The sequence below is a fragment of the Lepidochelys kempii genome, chromosome 2, assembly GCF_965140265.1.
Source record: "Lepidochelys kempii isolate rLepKem1 chromosome 2, rLepKem1.hap2, whole genome shotgun sequence".
Lineage (NCBI taxonomy): Eukaryota > Metazoa > Chordata > Testudines > Cheloniidae > Lepidochelys > Lepidochelys kempii.
The window spans coordinates 14962353-14981402 of record NC_133257.1 but is presented as its reverse complement, the minus strand read 5'-3'; the positions used below and the strand labels follow the sequence as shown (position 1 = coordinate 14981402).

At 41.6% G+C, this 19050-nt stretch overlaps 1 protein-coding gene across 4 annotated transcripts in view; it reads right to left on the bottom strand.

Moving 5' to 3' along the window:
- The window catches only part of ZFAT (zinc finger and AT-hook domain containing), a 140637-nt gene that overhangs the window by 87223 nt on the left and 34364 nt on the right, over nt 1-19050 (bottom strand). For all 4 annotated transcript variants that reach the window (XR_012157074.1, XM_073330062.1, XM_073330060.1 and 1 more), the window contains exon 4: nt 10033-10206. Coding sequence is in view for 3 of the 4 variants with exons in the window: in XM_073330062.1 (XP_073186163.1) it covers nt 10033-10206 (174 nt within the window). In the remaining variant the exon portion in view is untranslated. The remainder of the gene's footprint in view (nt 1-10032; nt 10207-19050) is intronic.

The window sequence follows — 19050 nt, the reverse complement described above, 5'->3', positions numbered from 1 at the left end:
GGAAGCTGTGCTGCTCGGTTCACGATGGCCGAGCAGAGCTGAGTTGGAGAGGTGGATTCATAGTAGCAGAAGAGCAGTGATGCACCATCTGCTGAAAGCAGTATGGTGTCTGTACGCCAAAAAGGTGCAAAACGATTGTCTGCCATAGCTTTCTGACAATACAAACCCAGAAACACCCGTGAGAATGTTTTTGCCCCATCATGCACAAGGAGCTTAACCCAGAATTCCAATGGGCGGCGGGGACTGCGGGATAGCTACCCACAGTGCACCACTCCGACATTCGATGCTAGCCTTGGTACTGCGGACGCAATGTGCCAATTCATGCATTTTAGTGGGGACACAGAAGACTGAATGTATAAAATAGCTTCTGAAAATTCAAATAGAATAATTTCAAAATAATTTTGTACTGTAGACGTACCTTAAGCCTACAGGGCCCAGCATTAGCAGTGGCCAGAGGAACTATAAATGCCCCTTCACGCTGGAGGAATTACACAGGGGAAAATAAAATTAACATAAATTAGAAGACTGAGGATATGACATTTACTTTACCCAGTGGTGGCCATTAACACATTCAAATACACTATCAAAGAAAAACACCAGTCAGTCACATTTAAGAGTAAATACTTTTAACTGAAAGCAAAACTGTGTGTGGTCAGTGCAATTTCTAGTGGAGAAATGTTAACAACAACAAACGCCTACTAGTCAATTTAATCAGAGGTCAAGGACTGATTAATCTTCCCTCTCACCTCTGGGAACATGGGGTCCCTCCTACTAATGAATAAGATCCTTCAGTGCTGTCATAAATATAAAGGAAAGGGTAAACCCTTTTAAAATCCCTCCTGGCCAGATGAAAAATCCTCTCACCTGTAAAGGGTTAAGAAGCTAGAATAATTTCGCTGGCACCTGACCAAAATGACCAATGAGGAGACAAGATACTTTCAAAAGCTGGGGGAAGAGAAAAACAAAGAGTCTGTCTGTGTGATGCTTTTGCCGGGGAAAGAACAGGAATGGAGTCTTAGAATTTAGTAAGTAATGTAGCTAGATATGCGTTAGATTATGATTTCTTTAAATGGCTGAGAAATTAAGCTGTGCTGAATAGAATGGACATTCCTGTCTGTGTGTCTTTTTCTAACTTAAGGTTTTGCCTAGAGGGATTCTCTGTGTTTTAAATATAATTACCCTGTAAGGTATTTACCATCCTGATTTTACAGAGGTGATTCTTTTTATTACTTCTTTTTTACTGTTACTTCTATTAAAATTCTTCTTTTCAAGAACTGAATGCTTTTTTTCATTGTTCTTAAGATCCAAGGGTTTGGGTCTGTGGTCACGTATGCAAATTGGTGAGGATTTTTATCAAACCTTCCCCAGGAAGTGGGGTGCAAGGGTTGGGAGGATTTTGAGGGGAAAGACATTTCCAAACAACGCTCTCCTAATAAAATAAACCCAGATAAACGTTTGGTGGTGGCAGTGGAAGTCCAAGGACAAAGGTAAAATAGTTTGTACCTTGGGGAAGTTTAAACCTAAGCTGGTAAAAGTAAGTTTAGGAAGTTTTCATGCAGGTCCCCACATCTGTACCCTAGAGTTCAGAGTGGGAAAGGAACCTTGACAAGTGCCATGGGAAGAGGCGTTTGCAGTGCTGCTGCTCAAGCTAAACTTATTCTGTGGGTTAATATAAGCTTTCAAAGTTTCTAAGGCTGTCAATCCATTACCTTTCCTGAGCTCTAAATTCATTCTATGAAAGAAAAATTAATCAAACCTTGTCTAGCTGTCCCTGTAGGAAAATTAGAATCCCCCTAATCTGTTCTAAAGGGATTTTCAAAGATCAGTTGAGCTATAATCTACAGTGTACACGATATAAAACAGCGTCCTAAATAGTGCAGAATAAAAGTTTATTGAACAGCTAATATAACCATTTTGAAAGCATCTTGCATTAGAAAAAGGAGACATGCCGTTTGAGGCCTGGTCTACACTAAAAGGTTAGGCTGACACAGCTACGTCACTCAGGGGTGTGAAAAATCCACATCCCTGAGCAATGTATTAAGCCAACCTAACCCCGGCGTAGACAGTGCTAAGTTGATGGAACTCTGAGAGAGGTGCAATTACTTATGTTGACAAGAGAACTCCTCCCCACTACTGTAAGTAGTGTCTATACTGAGGAATTACAGTGACACAGCTGCAGAGATTGTACGGGGAGATGTCAGCAAACCAGTAAAGTGCCTGAAACCACTATAGTTTATTGCTAAAAGCAGCCAAGCTAGCAGGCCATAAAGTGTCCATGTACAAAACTCAGCTTGACCAAGGAAGGAGGGGAGGGCATTTTGGGTGCCACAGAAAGGGCAGCTTGACCCTGTGTCCTTCCTGATAAGAATTGTGCCAAAGTTGCTGATACATGCATTTTAGAAGAGCAGGATGTGCCCCAGGAATGTCTGTTGGGACCTCAAGGCTGCAAACTCTGGAAAAACACACACCTGGTTAATCGATAATCAGAAGGAACCTCTTGCTTGACCATTGAAACTGCTTGCTTAACAAGTTTTCTTTAAGGGACATGTCATTCTATTACTAATGTATAAATAAGGGGGAAAAGTTTGAGGTAGTGGGACTCTTCAGGACTGGTCTCCCCTCTGGATGCATCTTGTGTTCCCCACCGGCAGACGGGCTGCCACTGTGCCACTCGAGAGCCACACTCAGCTTCGGTAATTATTGAGGGTTGGGGGGTGTTTTACTAACCTTTTGCGCACGTGTGTAAGTGCTTGAGACTAAGTAAAGTTTAGCTTGAAGTAAAAGCACTCTTGTGTTGTCCTGTTTCCGCCAGCCATCTATCGGTTGGACGGCCGTGTCTCCCCTGATTTATTTCCTGCCGCCACCTTGCACAGAGTAAAAGTTACCAAGAGCTTTCGGTTGAGAGAACCCCGGGTAACAAGATGTAGCTGTGCCACTGTAGCATTTCAAGGGTAGAAAAGCCATGAGTATGATCACTTTCTCAAAACTATAGATGAAATCCTACTAATTCTTGAAAAAAGAAAAGGAATACTTGTGGCACCTTAGAGACTAACCAATTTATTTGAGCATAAGCTTTCGTAAGCTACAGCTCACTTCATCGGATGTAGCTCACGAAAGCTTATGCTCAAATAAATTGGTTAGTCTCTAAGGTGCCACAAGTACTCCTTTTCTTTTTGCGAATAGAGACTAACACGGCTGCTACTCTGAAACCTACTAATTCTTGAGTTTCCATTTTTCTAACTGGTAGAAAGGTTATCTAGCATCTTCAACAAGGATTTTATAACACTGCACATTAAGAAAAAAGGGGTATCTGTACAAAGTTCTCAGCTTAGATGACAGGTGGCTATAGAGTGCTAATGCTTGATGAAAATGCTGCAGTGACAGCACTTAAACAGTCTTGAATTTGACATGATCTAATTCAGTGTTTCTCAACCAGGGGTATCTGTACCCCTGGGGGTACTCAGAGATCTTCCAGGGGGTACATCAACTCATCTAGATAGTGTTTCTCAACCTGGGGGTTGCAGTCCCAAGTGGGGTCATGGGACAGGTTGGGGGGGTCGCAAGTGCAGGGCCAGCATTAGGGGATGGCAAGTAGGGCAAATGTCTGAGGTTCCACACCACAGGGGCCCAGCAAAGCTACATTACATGATTCAGCCCCGCTGCCTGGGGCTCAGGCTTTAGACAAGGCTCACAAGTGAAAAATAAGCTGAAGTATCACACTGATATGTAAGTACAATATTTACTTTCCAATCAATTTATTGTATGATTATATGGTAAAAATGAGAAAGTAAACAATTTTCCAGTAATACCGTGCTGTGATACTTTTGTATTTTTATGTCTGATTTTGTAAGTAAGTAGTTTTTAAGTGAGATGGAACTTGGGGTACATAAGACAAATCTGACTCCTGAAAGGGGTACAGTAGTCTGGAAAGGTTGAGAACCACTGATCTAATGTAGGCAGAAGGGGAAAAACATTTTTTTTTTAATTCTTCAGCAACAGTCTGCAGCAATAAACTAACTTTCTGCTAAAGAAAGATCTCCAGGAATGAAAGGAAAGGCTTTAAAAGCCATCTTTATGATATTGTACACATAAAAGCATTTATGAGAAAAGGAATGACCTAAGAATTTCCAGAGACATCAAAATAGCTGAAAAACATAAATGACAACTATTACTCATGAGGGGATTCATATGGCCCTGTCATAAATATAAAGGGAAGGGTAAACCCCTTTGAAATCCCTCCTGGCCAGGGGAAAGCTCCTCTCACCTGTAAAGGGTTAAGAAGCTAAAGGTAACCTCGCTGGCACCTGACCAAAATGACCAATGAGGAGACAAGATACTTTCAAAAGCTGGGAGGAGGGAGAGAAACAAAGGGTCTGGGTCTGTCTGTAGTCGTCTTGGCCGGGGATAGACCAGGAATGGAGTCTTAGAACTTTTAGTAAGTAATCTAGCTAGGTATGCGTTAGATTATGATTTCTTTAAATGGCTGAGAAAAGAATTGTGCTGAATAGAATAACTATTTCTGTCTGTGTATCTTTTTTGTAACTTAAGGTTTTGCCTAGAGGGATTCTCTATGTTTTGAATCTAATTACCCTGTAAGATATCTACCATCCTGATTTTACAGGGGGGATTTCTTTACTTCTATTTACTTCTATTTCTATTAAAAGTCTTCTTGTAAGAAAACTGAATGTTTTTTTCATTTTTCTCAGATCCAAGGGTTTGGGTCTGTGGTCACCTATGCAAATTGGTGAGGCTTTTTATCCAACATTTCCCAGGAAAGCGGGGGTGCAAGTGTTGGGAGAATTGTTCATTGTTCTTAAGATCCAAGGGTTTGGGTCTGTGGTCACCTATGCAAATTGGTGAGGCTTTTTATCCAACATTTCCCAGGAAAGGGGGGGTGCAAGTGTTGGGAGGATTGTTCATTGTTCTTAAGATCCAAGGGTCTGGGTCTGTAGTCACCTAGGCAAATTGGTGAGGCTTTTTACCAAACCTTGTCCAGGAAGTGGGGTGCAGGGTTTTGGGAAGTATTTTGGGGGGAAGGACGCGTCCAAACAGCTCTTCCCCAGTAACCAGTATTAGTTTGGTGGTGGTAGCGGCCAGTCCAAGGACAACGGGAGGGAATATTTTGTACCTTGGGGAAGTTTTGACCTAAGCTGGTAAAGATAAGCTTAGGAGGTTTTTCATGCAGGTCCCCACATCTGTACCCTAGAGTTCAGAGTGGGGGAGGAACCTTGACAGGCCCCCTGTGCAGAAAAGCAAAAAAAGAGCTGCCTGGGGACACGTGCATCTTCCCCAGCAGTGCATCTGTTCCAGCATGCCTGGAGCAGCCTCAGAGATGAGGGAGGTGAGCTGGGCAACTGGGGGGATTCTGTGGGACTCCACGCCTGCAGGAGAAAACACCCCCACACATTTTCTGCTTTTCCCTGCAGAAAACAGCAGGGAAGCTGGGGGGTGGGGGGGGGCGGGAAGGAGAGGAGCAGGGGAAGTGGGATCCTGGCATGCGGCATCCCCTCGGCAGCTGCTGGGGTTCCCCCAATAAGCAGGCGCATCAAACCTTCACCCTGACAAGCCCTACCCCCTACACCTGGACCCATCCAACAAGCCCCCCACACCCAGACCCCCACCCAACTGAGCCCCAACCAGCTGCACCTGCACCCCCCCACCCCATCAAGCCCCACTCCCCCAGCACCCGGATCCCCCCCCAAATCCTCACACCCAGACCCCCCCGCCAAGCCCCATCTCCCCACACCCAGACCCCCCCCCACCCCACTGAACCCAACCACCATCACCCGTATTCCTTGCAGAGTCCCATTGCCCCTGCACCCAGAACCCCCCAAAGAGCCTCTGTGCATCCAGATCTCCCCTGAGCTGCTCACACCCAGATTGCCTCACACAGAAACCTCTCACTCCACATATGGATCCCACCACATTAAGACCCTCCACACTCGGATCCCTGCTGGGCTGAGCCTGCCTACCCACACCTGGTGCGCCTGGCACAGAGGGGCAGGGCCCTGGGGTGTTTCTGGGGCAGGCCCAGCCCTTGCACTTGTCAGGTGCAGGCTCACTGCCGAGTCCCTGCACTGGGGGTGGGGGGCTTTAGGGTGATCTCCCACCTCAATGCAGCCAGTGGCCTGTGTTCCCCACTGCCATGCTGGAGCCACATTTATTTATTGACAAATAAATTTGCAGAATTTTACAATATTGTGTGCATAATTTTTTGGCGCATAATTTTTAATTTTTGGTGCATAATTCCCTCAGGAGTAAAATATAGAAGGAAAGACCATAAATGTAATGCACTGTAAAAAAAAAAAAAAAAAAGTAAAACAATTTTATCAAATGAAATATTTTTCCTGTGAATGTTACAGATGTAATACCTTTCTAATACCTGCCAAAACTCAATGCTGACAGCCAGAGTCCCGCTGCCCAGTGCTGACAGCAATTTCTAAATTAAATTAAGCCACACTCATGATCTCGGGATAGAACTCTCAAATGTTTGAGAGACATTTGAGAGCTCTATCGTGAGATCACGAGTGAGGTTTAATAACGAGTAAGGATCACGAGCGAGGACAATAATCCATAATTGCCTCCAATGGCAGTGATTCTACTTTTATTACATATATCATAGCTAGGACCTTCAGGTTGATGCAAATGCTAATTTTCATTCATGTAAAGGATACCTTCAAATCTATCTGAAGAATAATATGTTACCATAACTCCTTTCAATTTATTGAGCTCTTTCTATCTAGGGGATATTATACACAAACATCTCGGATAAGCTGAAGCAAGTTATGTTAAAATTTTATGGATCATTCAAAGGATCATGTATGTGTATCACAAACATTTGCCTTTTTATTTATTGTAAAATTTTGGCATTAAAGATTATCATATAAAAATAAAGTAACAGTCAGTCACTCTTGCTTTTCTTACTTACCTTTTCCGTCCCTCTTTTCTTTCCTTCTATATTGGGTACCATTGCTTCCATCTTTTTAAAGTATGTTTTCCCTTAGTCTAATTTCTTCTCCTTTCACTTCTCTTTACCTCTGCATTCTTCCTAATTTTTTCATACTTTTTCATACTTAAAATATTGCCTCTGGCTCCTGAGCCATTAGGGTATATTCGTGTCACCTTTTCAGGGTTTTCTCTGCAAATATGAAGTCTAAAACTTACTTTAAACAAACAAACACACACTCCCCTCCCCCGAAACTCTCACAAAAATCACTTCACTATAGTAGCTGGGTTGTGAAGAAAAATGACAATATGTGCAATAAAAATCACAATTCAGCAACACTCTACTTTCCCTTCCTATTCTTCCTTATCCCTACATTCTCTCCCTCCTATACGTCCTATACTCTCACACAACCCGAAGAATGTACACAGAGCCTCATATGCAGACAATCCTAACATTCATATCTAGAGCTCTACCAAATTCACGGCTATGAAAAATGTGTCACGGACCGTGAAATCTGGTCTCCCACCGTGAATTCTGGTCTTTTGTGTACTTTTACCCTGTACTATACGGTTTTCATGGGGGAGACCAGGGTTTCTCAAATAGGGGGTCCTGATCCAAAAATGGAGTTGCAGTTGGGGGGGGTCACAAGCTTATTTAAGGGGGGTTGCAATATTGCCACCCTTACTTCTGCACTGCCTTCAGAGCTGGGCAGCTGGAGAGCGGCGGCTGCTGACTGAGGGTCATAAACATACTTGTTATTGCACTCCTAATTTGTATACTCAAATACTGCATGTGTACATTATCTGTATGCATAAATGTCCAATTAGATACCTAACTAACCATATGTGCTTGAAAATATCTGGATTTGCACTCACATTTAAGGGAGCTGCAAAAAGAACAGGAGTACTTGGGGCACCTTAGAGACTAACAAATTTATTAGAGCATAAGCTTCCGTGAGCTATAGCCCACTTCATTGGATGCACAGAATGGAACATATAGTAAGATATATATATATTATCTATATATACATATATACATATACACACACATTCAGATAAGTTAATTGATCTTTAAATATTCATGGTAAATAGGCCTAATGGCCTGTGATGGGATGTTAGATGGGGTGGGATCTGAGTTACTACAAAAAAATTCTTTCCTGGGTATCTAGCTGTTGAATCTTGCCCATATGCTCAGGGTTTAGCTGATCGCTATATTTGGGGTCGGGAAGGAATTTTCCTTCAGGGCAGATTGGAAGAGGCCCTGGAGGTTTTTCGCCTTCCTCTGTAGCATGGGGCATGGGTCACTTGCTGGAGGATTCTCTGCTCCTTGAAGTCTTTAAACCACGATTTGAGGACTTCAATAGCTCAAACATAGGTGAGAGGTTTTTCGCAGGAGTGGATGGGTGAGATTCTGTGGCCTGCGTTGTGCAGGAGGTCAGACTAGATGATCATAATGATCATTTCTGACCTTAGTATCTATGAATCTAAGTTACCATACAAACTGTGAGAGGCTAATTAGTTAAGATGAACTATTATCAGCAGGAGAAAAAAAACTTCTGTAGTGATAATCAAGGTGGCCCATTTAGACAGTTGACAAGAAGGTGTGAGGATACTTAAGGAAATAGATTCAATATGTGTAATGACCCAGCCACTCCCAGTCACCTTCAGCCCCCAACTAAAACCTCTCCAGCACATCATCAAAGATTTACAACCTAACCTGAAAAATGATCCCTCACTCTCACAGATCTTGGGAGACAGACCAGTCCAGTCTTACAGCCAGCCCCACAACCTGAAGCAAATACTCACCAGCAACCACACACCACACAACAAAAACACTAACCCAGGAACCTATCCTTGCAACAAAGCCTGATGCCAAGTCTGTCTACATATTTATTCAAGTGACACCGTCATAGGCCCTAATCACATTAGCCACGCCATCAGGGGCTTATTCACCTGCATATCTACCAATGTGATATATGCCATCATGTGCCAGAAATGCCCCTCTGCCATGTACATTGGCCAAACCAGACAGTCTCTACACAAAAGAATAAATGGACACAAATCTGACATCAGGAATCATAATATTCAAAAACCAGTAGGAGAACACTTCAACCTCTGTGGCCACTCAGTAAAAGATCTAAGGGTGGCAATTTTGCAACAGAAAAGCTTCAAAACCAGACTCCAAGGAGAAACTGCTGAGCTTGAATTAATATGCAAACTAGATACCATTAACTTCGGTTTGAATAGAGACTGGGAGTGGCTGGGTCATTACACATATTGAATCTATTTCCTTAAGTTAAGTATCCTCACACCTTCTTGTCAACTGTCTAAATGGGCCATCTTGATTATCACTACAAAAGTTTTTTTCTCCTGCTGATAATAGCTCATCTTAACTAATTAGCCTCTCATAGTTTGTATGGTAACGTCTAACTTATCTGTATGTGTGTGTGTGTATGTGTATATATATATATATATATAAAAATATATATTAATATATATTCCATTCTATGCATCCGATGAAGTGAGCTGTAGCTCACGAAAGCTTACGCTCCAATAAATTTGTTAGTCTCTAAGGTGCCACAAGTATTCCTGTTCTTTTTGTGGATACAGATTAACACGGCTGCTACTCTGAAACCTGTCGTTTAAGGTAGCTGTACACATTAATAGCAGCATCATATTTTTAGGACCTGATTTGAGTGGGGGGAGAAAAAGAGTGGTTTTCTACTCTTCCATTGATTTATCATTCATATCTTCAGTTCCTTCTTTTTGTATCCTTTATGTGCTTTTATTACTCTATATAAACTCAGCTATTTTTCCTAAGTCTCCAAACTCGCTTTCATACCTTTACATCAGACCTTTAAAGAAATTTGAGGACAGCTTTGAATGTTATGTAACTACCAGATGAGCAGAGAGCCTTTATAAGGAGATGACCAAAGGATGCTAAATATTGCTGATATTCAGATCATAAATATTCTGAACATTTATTTATCTTATTCCAATTACTTTATTTATATTTTGTGAGCATTAAATAAATACCCAGGAACTAAAAACAAATCTGATTATATAGTAGTAAATAATTATGGTTACCTGGAATAGCTTCATGTGCTGTCAAAACCACACTTATAATAGGATTTTTAGCTCCTGAAATCTGGTCGCCTTCCTTTGCGGATAGTGTCTTCTCAGTTTTCTGTATCCGTGGCCTCTTCGGAGTTTTTTCTCGCTCATCTTCCTTCCTGTCAAGGTCAACGTCAGAATCATTACCTAAAGAGCAAACATCAAAAAGAACATAACTATGTACAAGTGAAATGCTGTTATATATTTACACCTTGAAAAGAATGGGGAGATACTTAATGCCTTCGTAGAAGAAAAAAAAATTGTAAAAATGGGGCAACGTTGCATCAGTCCTCAAGACAATCTTCCCCCCTCCCCAATGCATGAGCCAATTCTAATGCAAAAAAAAAACAAAAACAAAAAAAAACAGGCAGCATAAAAATATATGTAGAGTGGCATAAGGAATATATGTATTAGGGAAAGTAGATTTAAAAATAAGAGGTGGATTTTCAAAAGCACATGAGTGATTTAGGAGCACAAGTCCCTCTTGGAATCATGTGTATTCTTAAATCACACAGGCACTTTTGAAAATCCCACCAAAAGGTTTGTGCAACTTGATGTGTTTTTTTCATTGGTGCTGAAGACCATTTCTCCCTTTCTGTGCATAACTATCTTGATGACCTTTGCTTAATTTCTTTAGGGCTTGATCCATAATCCATCAAAGTCAAGCCCTTATTGGATCAGGCCCTTATTGGCCATGATATTATCTGTTCAGTCAGCAGCCAGTATAAAAAAGTCCTCCTCCACTGCTAACTTGTTTGTTTTAGAAAATACACTGAAAGAAGTGAAGAGCTTTATTGGTTACCAGGGAATATGGGTTCTTCAGGTATTATTTATATTGGACCCAGAACAGTCAAACGTTTATGTCATAAATATACAGCTAAGGGTAGCATAAAATCCCTCCTTACCTGTAAAGGGTTAAGAAGCTCAGATAACCTGGTTGGCACCTGACCAGAAGGACCAATGGGAAAAGAAGACACTTTCAAATCTGGGGGAAGGGGGGAGGCTTTGTTTGGTGCTCGGTGTGTGTTCTCCCCAGAGACAAAGGGAGAGACCAAGCAAGTAATCCAGCTCCCACTGAAATGATACATCTAATATTACAGAAATAGTAAGTATAGCAAGGAAATGCGTTAGAGTATCTTTTGTTTTAACTTGTGAATTTTCCCTGTGCTAAGAGGGAGGTTTATCCCTGTTTTTGTAACTTTAAAGTTTTGCCTGGAGGGAAAATCCTCTGTGTTTTGAATCTTTTTGTTACCTTGTAAAGTTATCTTCCATCCTGATTTTACAGAGATGATTCTTTTATCTTTTTTTAAATAAATTCTTCTTTTAATAACCTGATGGATCTTCAGAACAATGAAAAATCAAAGTGTGGGTCTCTGTTCACCTGTACCAATTGGTGAGGATATTATTCGCAAGCCTTCCCCAGGAAAGGGGATATAGGGCTTGGGGGAATATTTTGGGGGAATAGGATTCCAAGTGGTTCTTTCCCTGATTCTTTGTCTAAATCACTTGGTGGTGGCAGCATACTGTTCAAGGACAAGGTGGAATTTGTGCCTTGGGAAAGTTTTTAACCTAAGCTGGTAAAAATAAGCTTAGGGGGTCTTGCATCCGTACCCCAGAGTTCAGAGTGGGGAAGGAACCCTGACAGTTTATTTCACTGCATTCATTTTATGAAAAGATTTTATTTTAAAAATGCATAAAGAAACCTAAACCACACCTCAAGACGTAAGATTACACAAGAACACTCATGCTTCTCTGGCAATTTAGGATACTTTACTTTATTTATCAAAAGGCATTTAAAGAAGCGGATAGCCAGACACAAAAAGGTAAGTGACCCAAACAATTATTATTATTATTGAAAGCAAAGTAAACATTTAAAGGGACATCAAGTTAAAATTCAGGCTTCTCTGTGAAATTTTTATTATTATTATTATTTGTATTGCAGTAGCACTTAGGAGCCCTAGCCCTGGACCAGGACCCCACGATGATAGACACACATGCAGCACAAACTATGGTTACAAATAACAACTAAGATTATGATAACTGAAAGGTAAGTCTTCATTTTAAAATTTACTTTGTGCTAGGGCTGTTGATTAATCACAGTTAACTCACGCGATTAATTAAAAAAATTAATCGCAATTAATCGCACTGTTATACAATAGAATACCAATTTAAATTTATTAAATGTATATGGATATCTTTCTACATTTTCAGATATATTGATTTCTATTACAACACAGAATACAAAGTGTACAGTGCTCACTTCATATTTTTTTTATCCCAAATATTTGCACTGTAAAAATGATAAAAAAAGAAATAGTATTTTTCAATTCACCTCCTACAAGTACTGTAGTGTAATCTCTATATAGTGAAAGTGTTACCTACAAATGTAGATTTTTTTTTGTTACAAAACTGCACTCAAAAACAAAACAATGTAAAACTTGAAAAAGCCTACAAGTCCACTCAGTCCTACTTCTTGTTCAGCCAATTGCTTAAGACAAACAAGTTTGTTTACATTTATGGGAGATAATGGTGCCTGCTTCTTATTTCAATGTCACCTGGAAGTGAGAACAGGCATTCTCATGGCATTTTTGTAGCCGGCATTGCAAGATATGTATCTGCCAGATATGCTAAACATTTGTATGCCCCTTCATGCTTTGGCCACCTTTCCAGGGGACATGCTTCCATGCTGATGATGCTCGTTAAAAAAATGTGTTAATTAAATTTGTGACTGAACTCCTTGGGGCAGAATTGTATATCTCCTGTTCTGTTTTACCGGCATTTTGACATATATTTCATGTTATAGCAAACTCAAAATGAACATGTGCTGGATCATCATCTAAGAACACTTTCACAGCAGATTTGACAAAACACAAAGAAGGTACCAATGTAAGATTTCTAAAAATAGCTACAGCACTCAACCCAAGGTTTAAGAATCTGAAGTGCTGTCCAAACCTGAGAGGGACAAGGTGTGGAGCATACTTTCAGAAGTCTTAAGAGAGCAGCATTCTTCCACTAGAGAACCCGAACGAAAAGAAAATCAACCTTCTGCTGCCAGCATCTGACTCAGTTGATAAAAATGCCCATGCGTCAGTCCACTCTGCTTTGGATCATTATCGAGCAGAACCTGTCATCAGCATGGATGCATGTCCTCTGGAATTGTGGTCGAAGCATGAAGGGACATATGAATCTTTTAGTGCATCTGGCATGTAAATATCTTGAGACACCAGCTACAACAGTGCCATGCAAACGCCTGTTCTCACTTTCAAGGGACACTATAAACAAGAAGCAGGCAGTATTATCTCCCGCAAATTGTAACCAGAGTTGTTTGTCTGAGAGATTAGCTGAAGTAGAACTGAGTGGAGTTGTAGGCTCTAAAGTTTTACATTGCATTCAAAAATAAAACAGTTATTTTTTTGTACATAATTCTACATTTGTAAGTTCAACTTTCATGATAAAGAGACTGTACTACAGTACTTGTATTAGGTAAATTGAAAAATACTACTTTTGTTTTTTTTATAATGCAAATATTTGTAATAAAAAATAAATATAAAGTGAGCACTGTACACTTTGTATTCTGTGTTGTAATTGAAATCAATAGATTTCAAAATGTAGAAAACATCCAAAAATATTTAAATAAATGGTATTCCATTATTGTTTAACATCGTGATTTATTTTTTTAATAGCTTGACAGCCCTACTTTGTGCATTTTAAACCATTTGTATATAGTCATTTTCACTGGCCTCTGCTGGTATAGTCAGTTTTCCTCCGCACTTTTCACACAGCTATGGAGAGTGGCCGGGGGAAGGAATAAAAAAAAAGTGAAAATGTTACTATAAAATCACAAAAGTTCACAGGGATACACAGCCAACAAGTAATACCTAAGATAATTATAACTGAAAGAGGTGATTGTTCCCCCCTATTTTTCAATATATGTAGATGTCATTGGCATCTCTTTTTATTATTAATTATTATTATTACAGTCAGATGCTCTTTTTGTCTCATGCAATAGCAGAATATCATCACACATTGCTCTGAGAGGAGCTCACTTGTACACAGGGTCAAAGATATTCACAAATTATCCCTTACTCTAACACAGCTGCAGAGCCACTGCTGTTACTAAGTTTGGGGCAGAGGGTCCCTTCATTCCTACACCCCTCCATAGAGTCAGAGAACAGTAGGAGTAAGCCTGGGTAGGGCTGAAATGCCCTCAGATCTTTGGACACATTGCAATTCAATGCAAAGTCACTGTACTTTCATCTTATGGGGGCTTTTACAGAAGTAATGTCGCTTGATTGGGTAACTTTCAGGAAAGGTGAAACTTTTCCATATGCTGTGAAATCTGATTAGTTACTGCTACATATGGTGGGGTTTCATATTGATTTGATCTGTCTGGTTCGGTTTTCAGGCGAGGCACGATTTTGGTCTCATTTTATAGAGCTAAATTCATTACATAAAACTCTCCCTAAGGGAGGGCGTAAGGATCCATCCTGTTCATGGAAGGGCTGAGCACAACTGTCAAACATCTGTCAATAGAATCCCCGGAGGCTGGGGAGCATGGAGAACAGAGGCTGCACCCTGTTAAAGGCTCATATAGTAAATGCATTCTCCTCTCTGAGGCACAAATCCTTCCCTGGGCTCCTACTCAGGGCTAGATGCAAAGGGTGGAGAAAGCTAGCACAACGCGTTAATGTGGGCTATGGCTAACATAAGAGTGAAAAAATTAGTCTTCTAACCAGAAAAAATATTAATTAACAGATGGGACAATACTGACAGATTCAGTCAGTCAGTCAGTGACCAGAAATCTGTTAGGAATTTAAAATAGCTTGCCAAGACAGTACAAAATTCAATAGAGCTCCAATCAATAAATAGGAAGTGAGGAAGGTGAACAAACACTATTTGGAAAAGAAAGCAATGATGTCTTCAAAGAGGTTTTTAATTGGAAAAATACAATAACTGTAGTCTAAAGAGACTCAGCAGTTCCTTCAGTTCATACACAAGAAAAGATCAAATGAGAATATATGCATTACGTTACATACCGTTCACCTGCGGTCATTTATGCAGTCTGAAACCTTCCCAGAAGCCCAAATAACAATCAAGGGAGAACAAACAGAAGAAGCTGAGTAATAGGTCTATTTGGACCAAGAAATTAACATGTGCCATGATCAGGAAGGTGAACTCTTACGAAGAAAGAAAGCAGGTTGGTGTGCATTCAATTCTATCAAGGATGTCCTCCGAGGAAAAAATGAACAAGGCAACATGCACCAGCCTTTTCAACAGTACTACCAGCAATGTTGTACGGCAGCAAAACATGGGTCCTGACGAAGACAGATGAGCAGCTACTGTCTGTCACAGAGAGGGCAATGTAAAAAAGAATTCTGGGAATTTCAATCTGTGAGCGAATCCACAGTGAAGTGATCAGACAGCAGAGTGGAGTGCAGGACATGGTGAGAGCAAGCATAGTAAAATGCAATGGGCCAAGCATACAGTGAAACTGACAATCGATGGACTGCAGCTGTCAATGAGTGGTACCCACAGGAACTGAAACAACCATTCGGCCGACCTCCAAAGAGACAAGAAGATTTTATCATGAAAACACATGGCCACGCATGGAGAAGGAAGGCCAGGATACAAGAAGAATGGAAAAAGTGTTGTGATCCGCTCAATCTATATGAGGGCTGAAGGACAGATCAGTCAAGGTGATCAAGGTGACAGTTCACCTCTGAACCTCCGTAAATTAGGACAATGTTAAAAATGGGTGTGCAGAAGTAAAGAATTAACTTTAGACCAGCATACAGTAGATCAATTTAACACAATATAAAAGGAGAGACAATGAGCAATGCATCTAGACTCAAAGTTCAGGAATCCTGGAGATTTCCCATCTGGCAGTGAGTCTTTGGCACTCCTAGTCGTCTTCGGTGCCAAGATACTTTCCCCAGCAAACCCCTTGGGTGCCCTCTTCTGCCACAATCTGCAAACCCTCAGAGAGCAACAACCTCCCCACTTAGCTAACTACAGCCTCCCTCCTTATTCCCAATGCAGTCACAAGACCCAGTACTCACAGCCCCATACAGCTCTGGGTAAATGTGATACTGGGTCCGGCTCCAGTTTGTTCATCTCAGGTGATTCCTTCCTGGCTCAGTGCTCCTCCTGGCTGCTGTCCCAGGAAGTCCCGGGTCAACCACTCTGCCCTTCCTAGGCTTTGGGCTGGCTCAGCTGCTTCGCCACAGAAGGGCCTGTTTGCTGTAGGCCTCTTGTTTGGAGCTACAGACACATACCTGTCCTTGTCAGTCTCCCTACCTCAACTCTCCTCCCCCAGAAACGACCAGCACTTCCTCTTCCTGGAGCAACCAACACTTCCTCTGCCCCAGGATGAGGTTTTAAAGGAGCCGGGCTCTCTAAACACCAACGGGATTACACTTGCATAAAACACTTTTTGAGTGAGAAGTGAGAATTATCTATTAACAGTCATAAGTAAAATTTTCTAAAGCACCGAAGTGGCTTAAGACAGCAAGTAGTTTTCAGAAATGATTTAGGCTCCTAAGTGACTCAGAATCTTTGAAAATGTTATCCCTTGTCTACATAAGAAAATTGTACCTGTTTAATTTAAATTGAATTTTAATCTGTTTTATTTAAACTGGTACAGCCTCCTGCATAGACACGTATTTTGGCTTAATAGCAGCTTACTTTGGTCAGAAGTGGCACCAGGTATTCATGACTCTCTCTCACAAGCAAAGAAGGGCATGAGTTAGATTCATAAATTTTGGGTTGGGACTCTTTTTGGGTATTCAAAATTTCTTGATGAGTGAACTCTGGGAAATGCAGGTGAGCTGTGGGTTGGTGGGTACAGGTGGAGCAGATCCATGCTGTTTGAGAAGGCTTCCCAAATGTGTAATCTTTTCAGCGAAGTAGGATAGTTCTTCACAGCCCATGGTGCTTGGCTCTGATGCAGGTTGTAGGCACTTGGGACTGATGAAGCAATTTACCACCCTCGACAGCTCCTTGAGGCAGGATTTGGCAATCTCAGTGGAGGCTCATAGGAAGGTATTTTGTTTGGTAGTACAGCTTGACCATAGGCTTTGAAGAACGTATTATGTTTCATCCTGTCTAAATTGGCCTTTGTTTTCTGCCATCAGCACTCAAGTTTCCATGCTCTCTCTTCATCCAGTGCAGACTGTCGGAAAACCAAGAAGTTCTGTGTGGGTGATGGGAAGGAAGGGACTGTTTAGGGGCAAGTGTGCCAATGGCCGAGGCCAGTGTAGAATGGCAATGATCCACTCATTCACAGACTCCTCATCCTCTGGGTGGCGTGCTGTTGTCCTTTTAGCAGGCTTTGGAATTTGTTGGAGCCTTCATGGTCAAATCAGGATCATTGGTCTTTATTGTTGCCTGAGTGCTGGAAGGTTTCTGACCACTGCCTTAATGAAGTGATGGTCTGACAAGACAGTGACTATGTTATAATGTTCTCTATCTTGATATCTAGGCCTAAAATCAGGACCAAGCAATCACCAGCTGTGGTGGGTGGACCAGAGATAATTTGTGAAAGTCCCAGGGAAGAAAGTGAAGAGATGGGTTTTTGCATCTGTAGCCACATCAATTTGAATGGTGAAATCTCCCAGGACAACGAGTCTGGGGTATTTCACCACCATTACTGACAAAGTGTCAGTGAGCACTTCTCTGTATCCTTATGTCTGTATTGGCCTGTAAATAATCATAAAAATCTATGTTGGCATTGGCTCTGGTTTCTACTGTCAGCAGAATGAAGTTGTCTTACCTGAGGCATCTCTCTTGTCTTTGATGTTTGCAGAGAAGATAAATACAGTACCACCTGCTTCTCTGTATCTCTGGTGTGCTGAGTACCCTTGGGGAGATGAGGTGGGCTAGCATAGCGTTTGCAGGATCTAGCCAGGTCTCAGGAATGCAGAATATATCAGGTACTTCATAACTGATAATGTTGTGTGTTGTTTCTTAGCAGCAGATCTTGCATTAATCAGCATCAGCTTTAGTTTGTGATACTTTCTGCTGTCTGCTTCTGACCTGTGCCTACCCAGTGGACCTGTGCAGTGTGTACAGATGTTAGATGTCTAGAATCTGGTCTGAGACACACAAGGAAGGTGAGGTAATATCTTTTATTGGACCAACTTCTGCTGGTGGAAGGCACAAGTTTTCAAGCCTCAGAGAGATCTTCAGTTCTGGGGAAGTAAACCAAAGTGTCAGAATCTAGTTTCCTATTTCTACTTTTTCTGTTTCCTTGGACAGTTCCTCTCAATTTGAACTGTGACAGGAGATGAAGTAAATGTTGCCATTAGATGTTCCAAGTGGAAGAACAGTTACCTAGTTTGCCGTATGCCCTGGGAAAGGCAGGTCTGGTTGGAAATCTTTTGGAGCCGTAACCTGGCTGAGTCCTGGGAATGGGTGGACCTGGAACAGTGTGTTCTGGAAGCATGATGGAACAGCAATAGAAATAGTAATAAATGTAGGTCTGAACCCCTCAAGAGGATGTGTAAATGGCTTCACACATCCACTTCCTTGAAATAAGCTGTCTCTGTTGTCATGATGTCCCCGTTATTCTTACCTGCTTTGTGGGGGAGGTGGAAAGGAGAGAGGAAGAGAAGTAGCACTTACCATTTAGTCTTGTCTGAGCCAGAGCTAAAAAGTGAGTGGCAGTGAAGACTGGAGGTGCAGGGCTGGGACTACTTCCTTGTAGAAGAACAGAGCCCTTGGGAAGCTTCCTTCCCAGTAGTGGTTTTTGAGCTGAGAGAGGGACAGAGAGGGGAATCACAGCCTCACTGAACCTTCTGAGAATTGACACAAATTTTCTGAAAAGTGAGAAGTGGCTGAAGGTGAAGAATGCCCGAAGGTTCTCCCCTGTCTCTCCCCCAAGTGTGGGCTGCATGAAGGGCCAGTTGGAGCTGGACCCAGCTGCTGTGCTGGAGCTGTGTCCCTGCCAAGGGGTGAGAGAAGTGGCTGGGGGAGCAGGGACTCAGCTCCTTT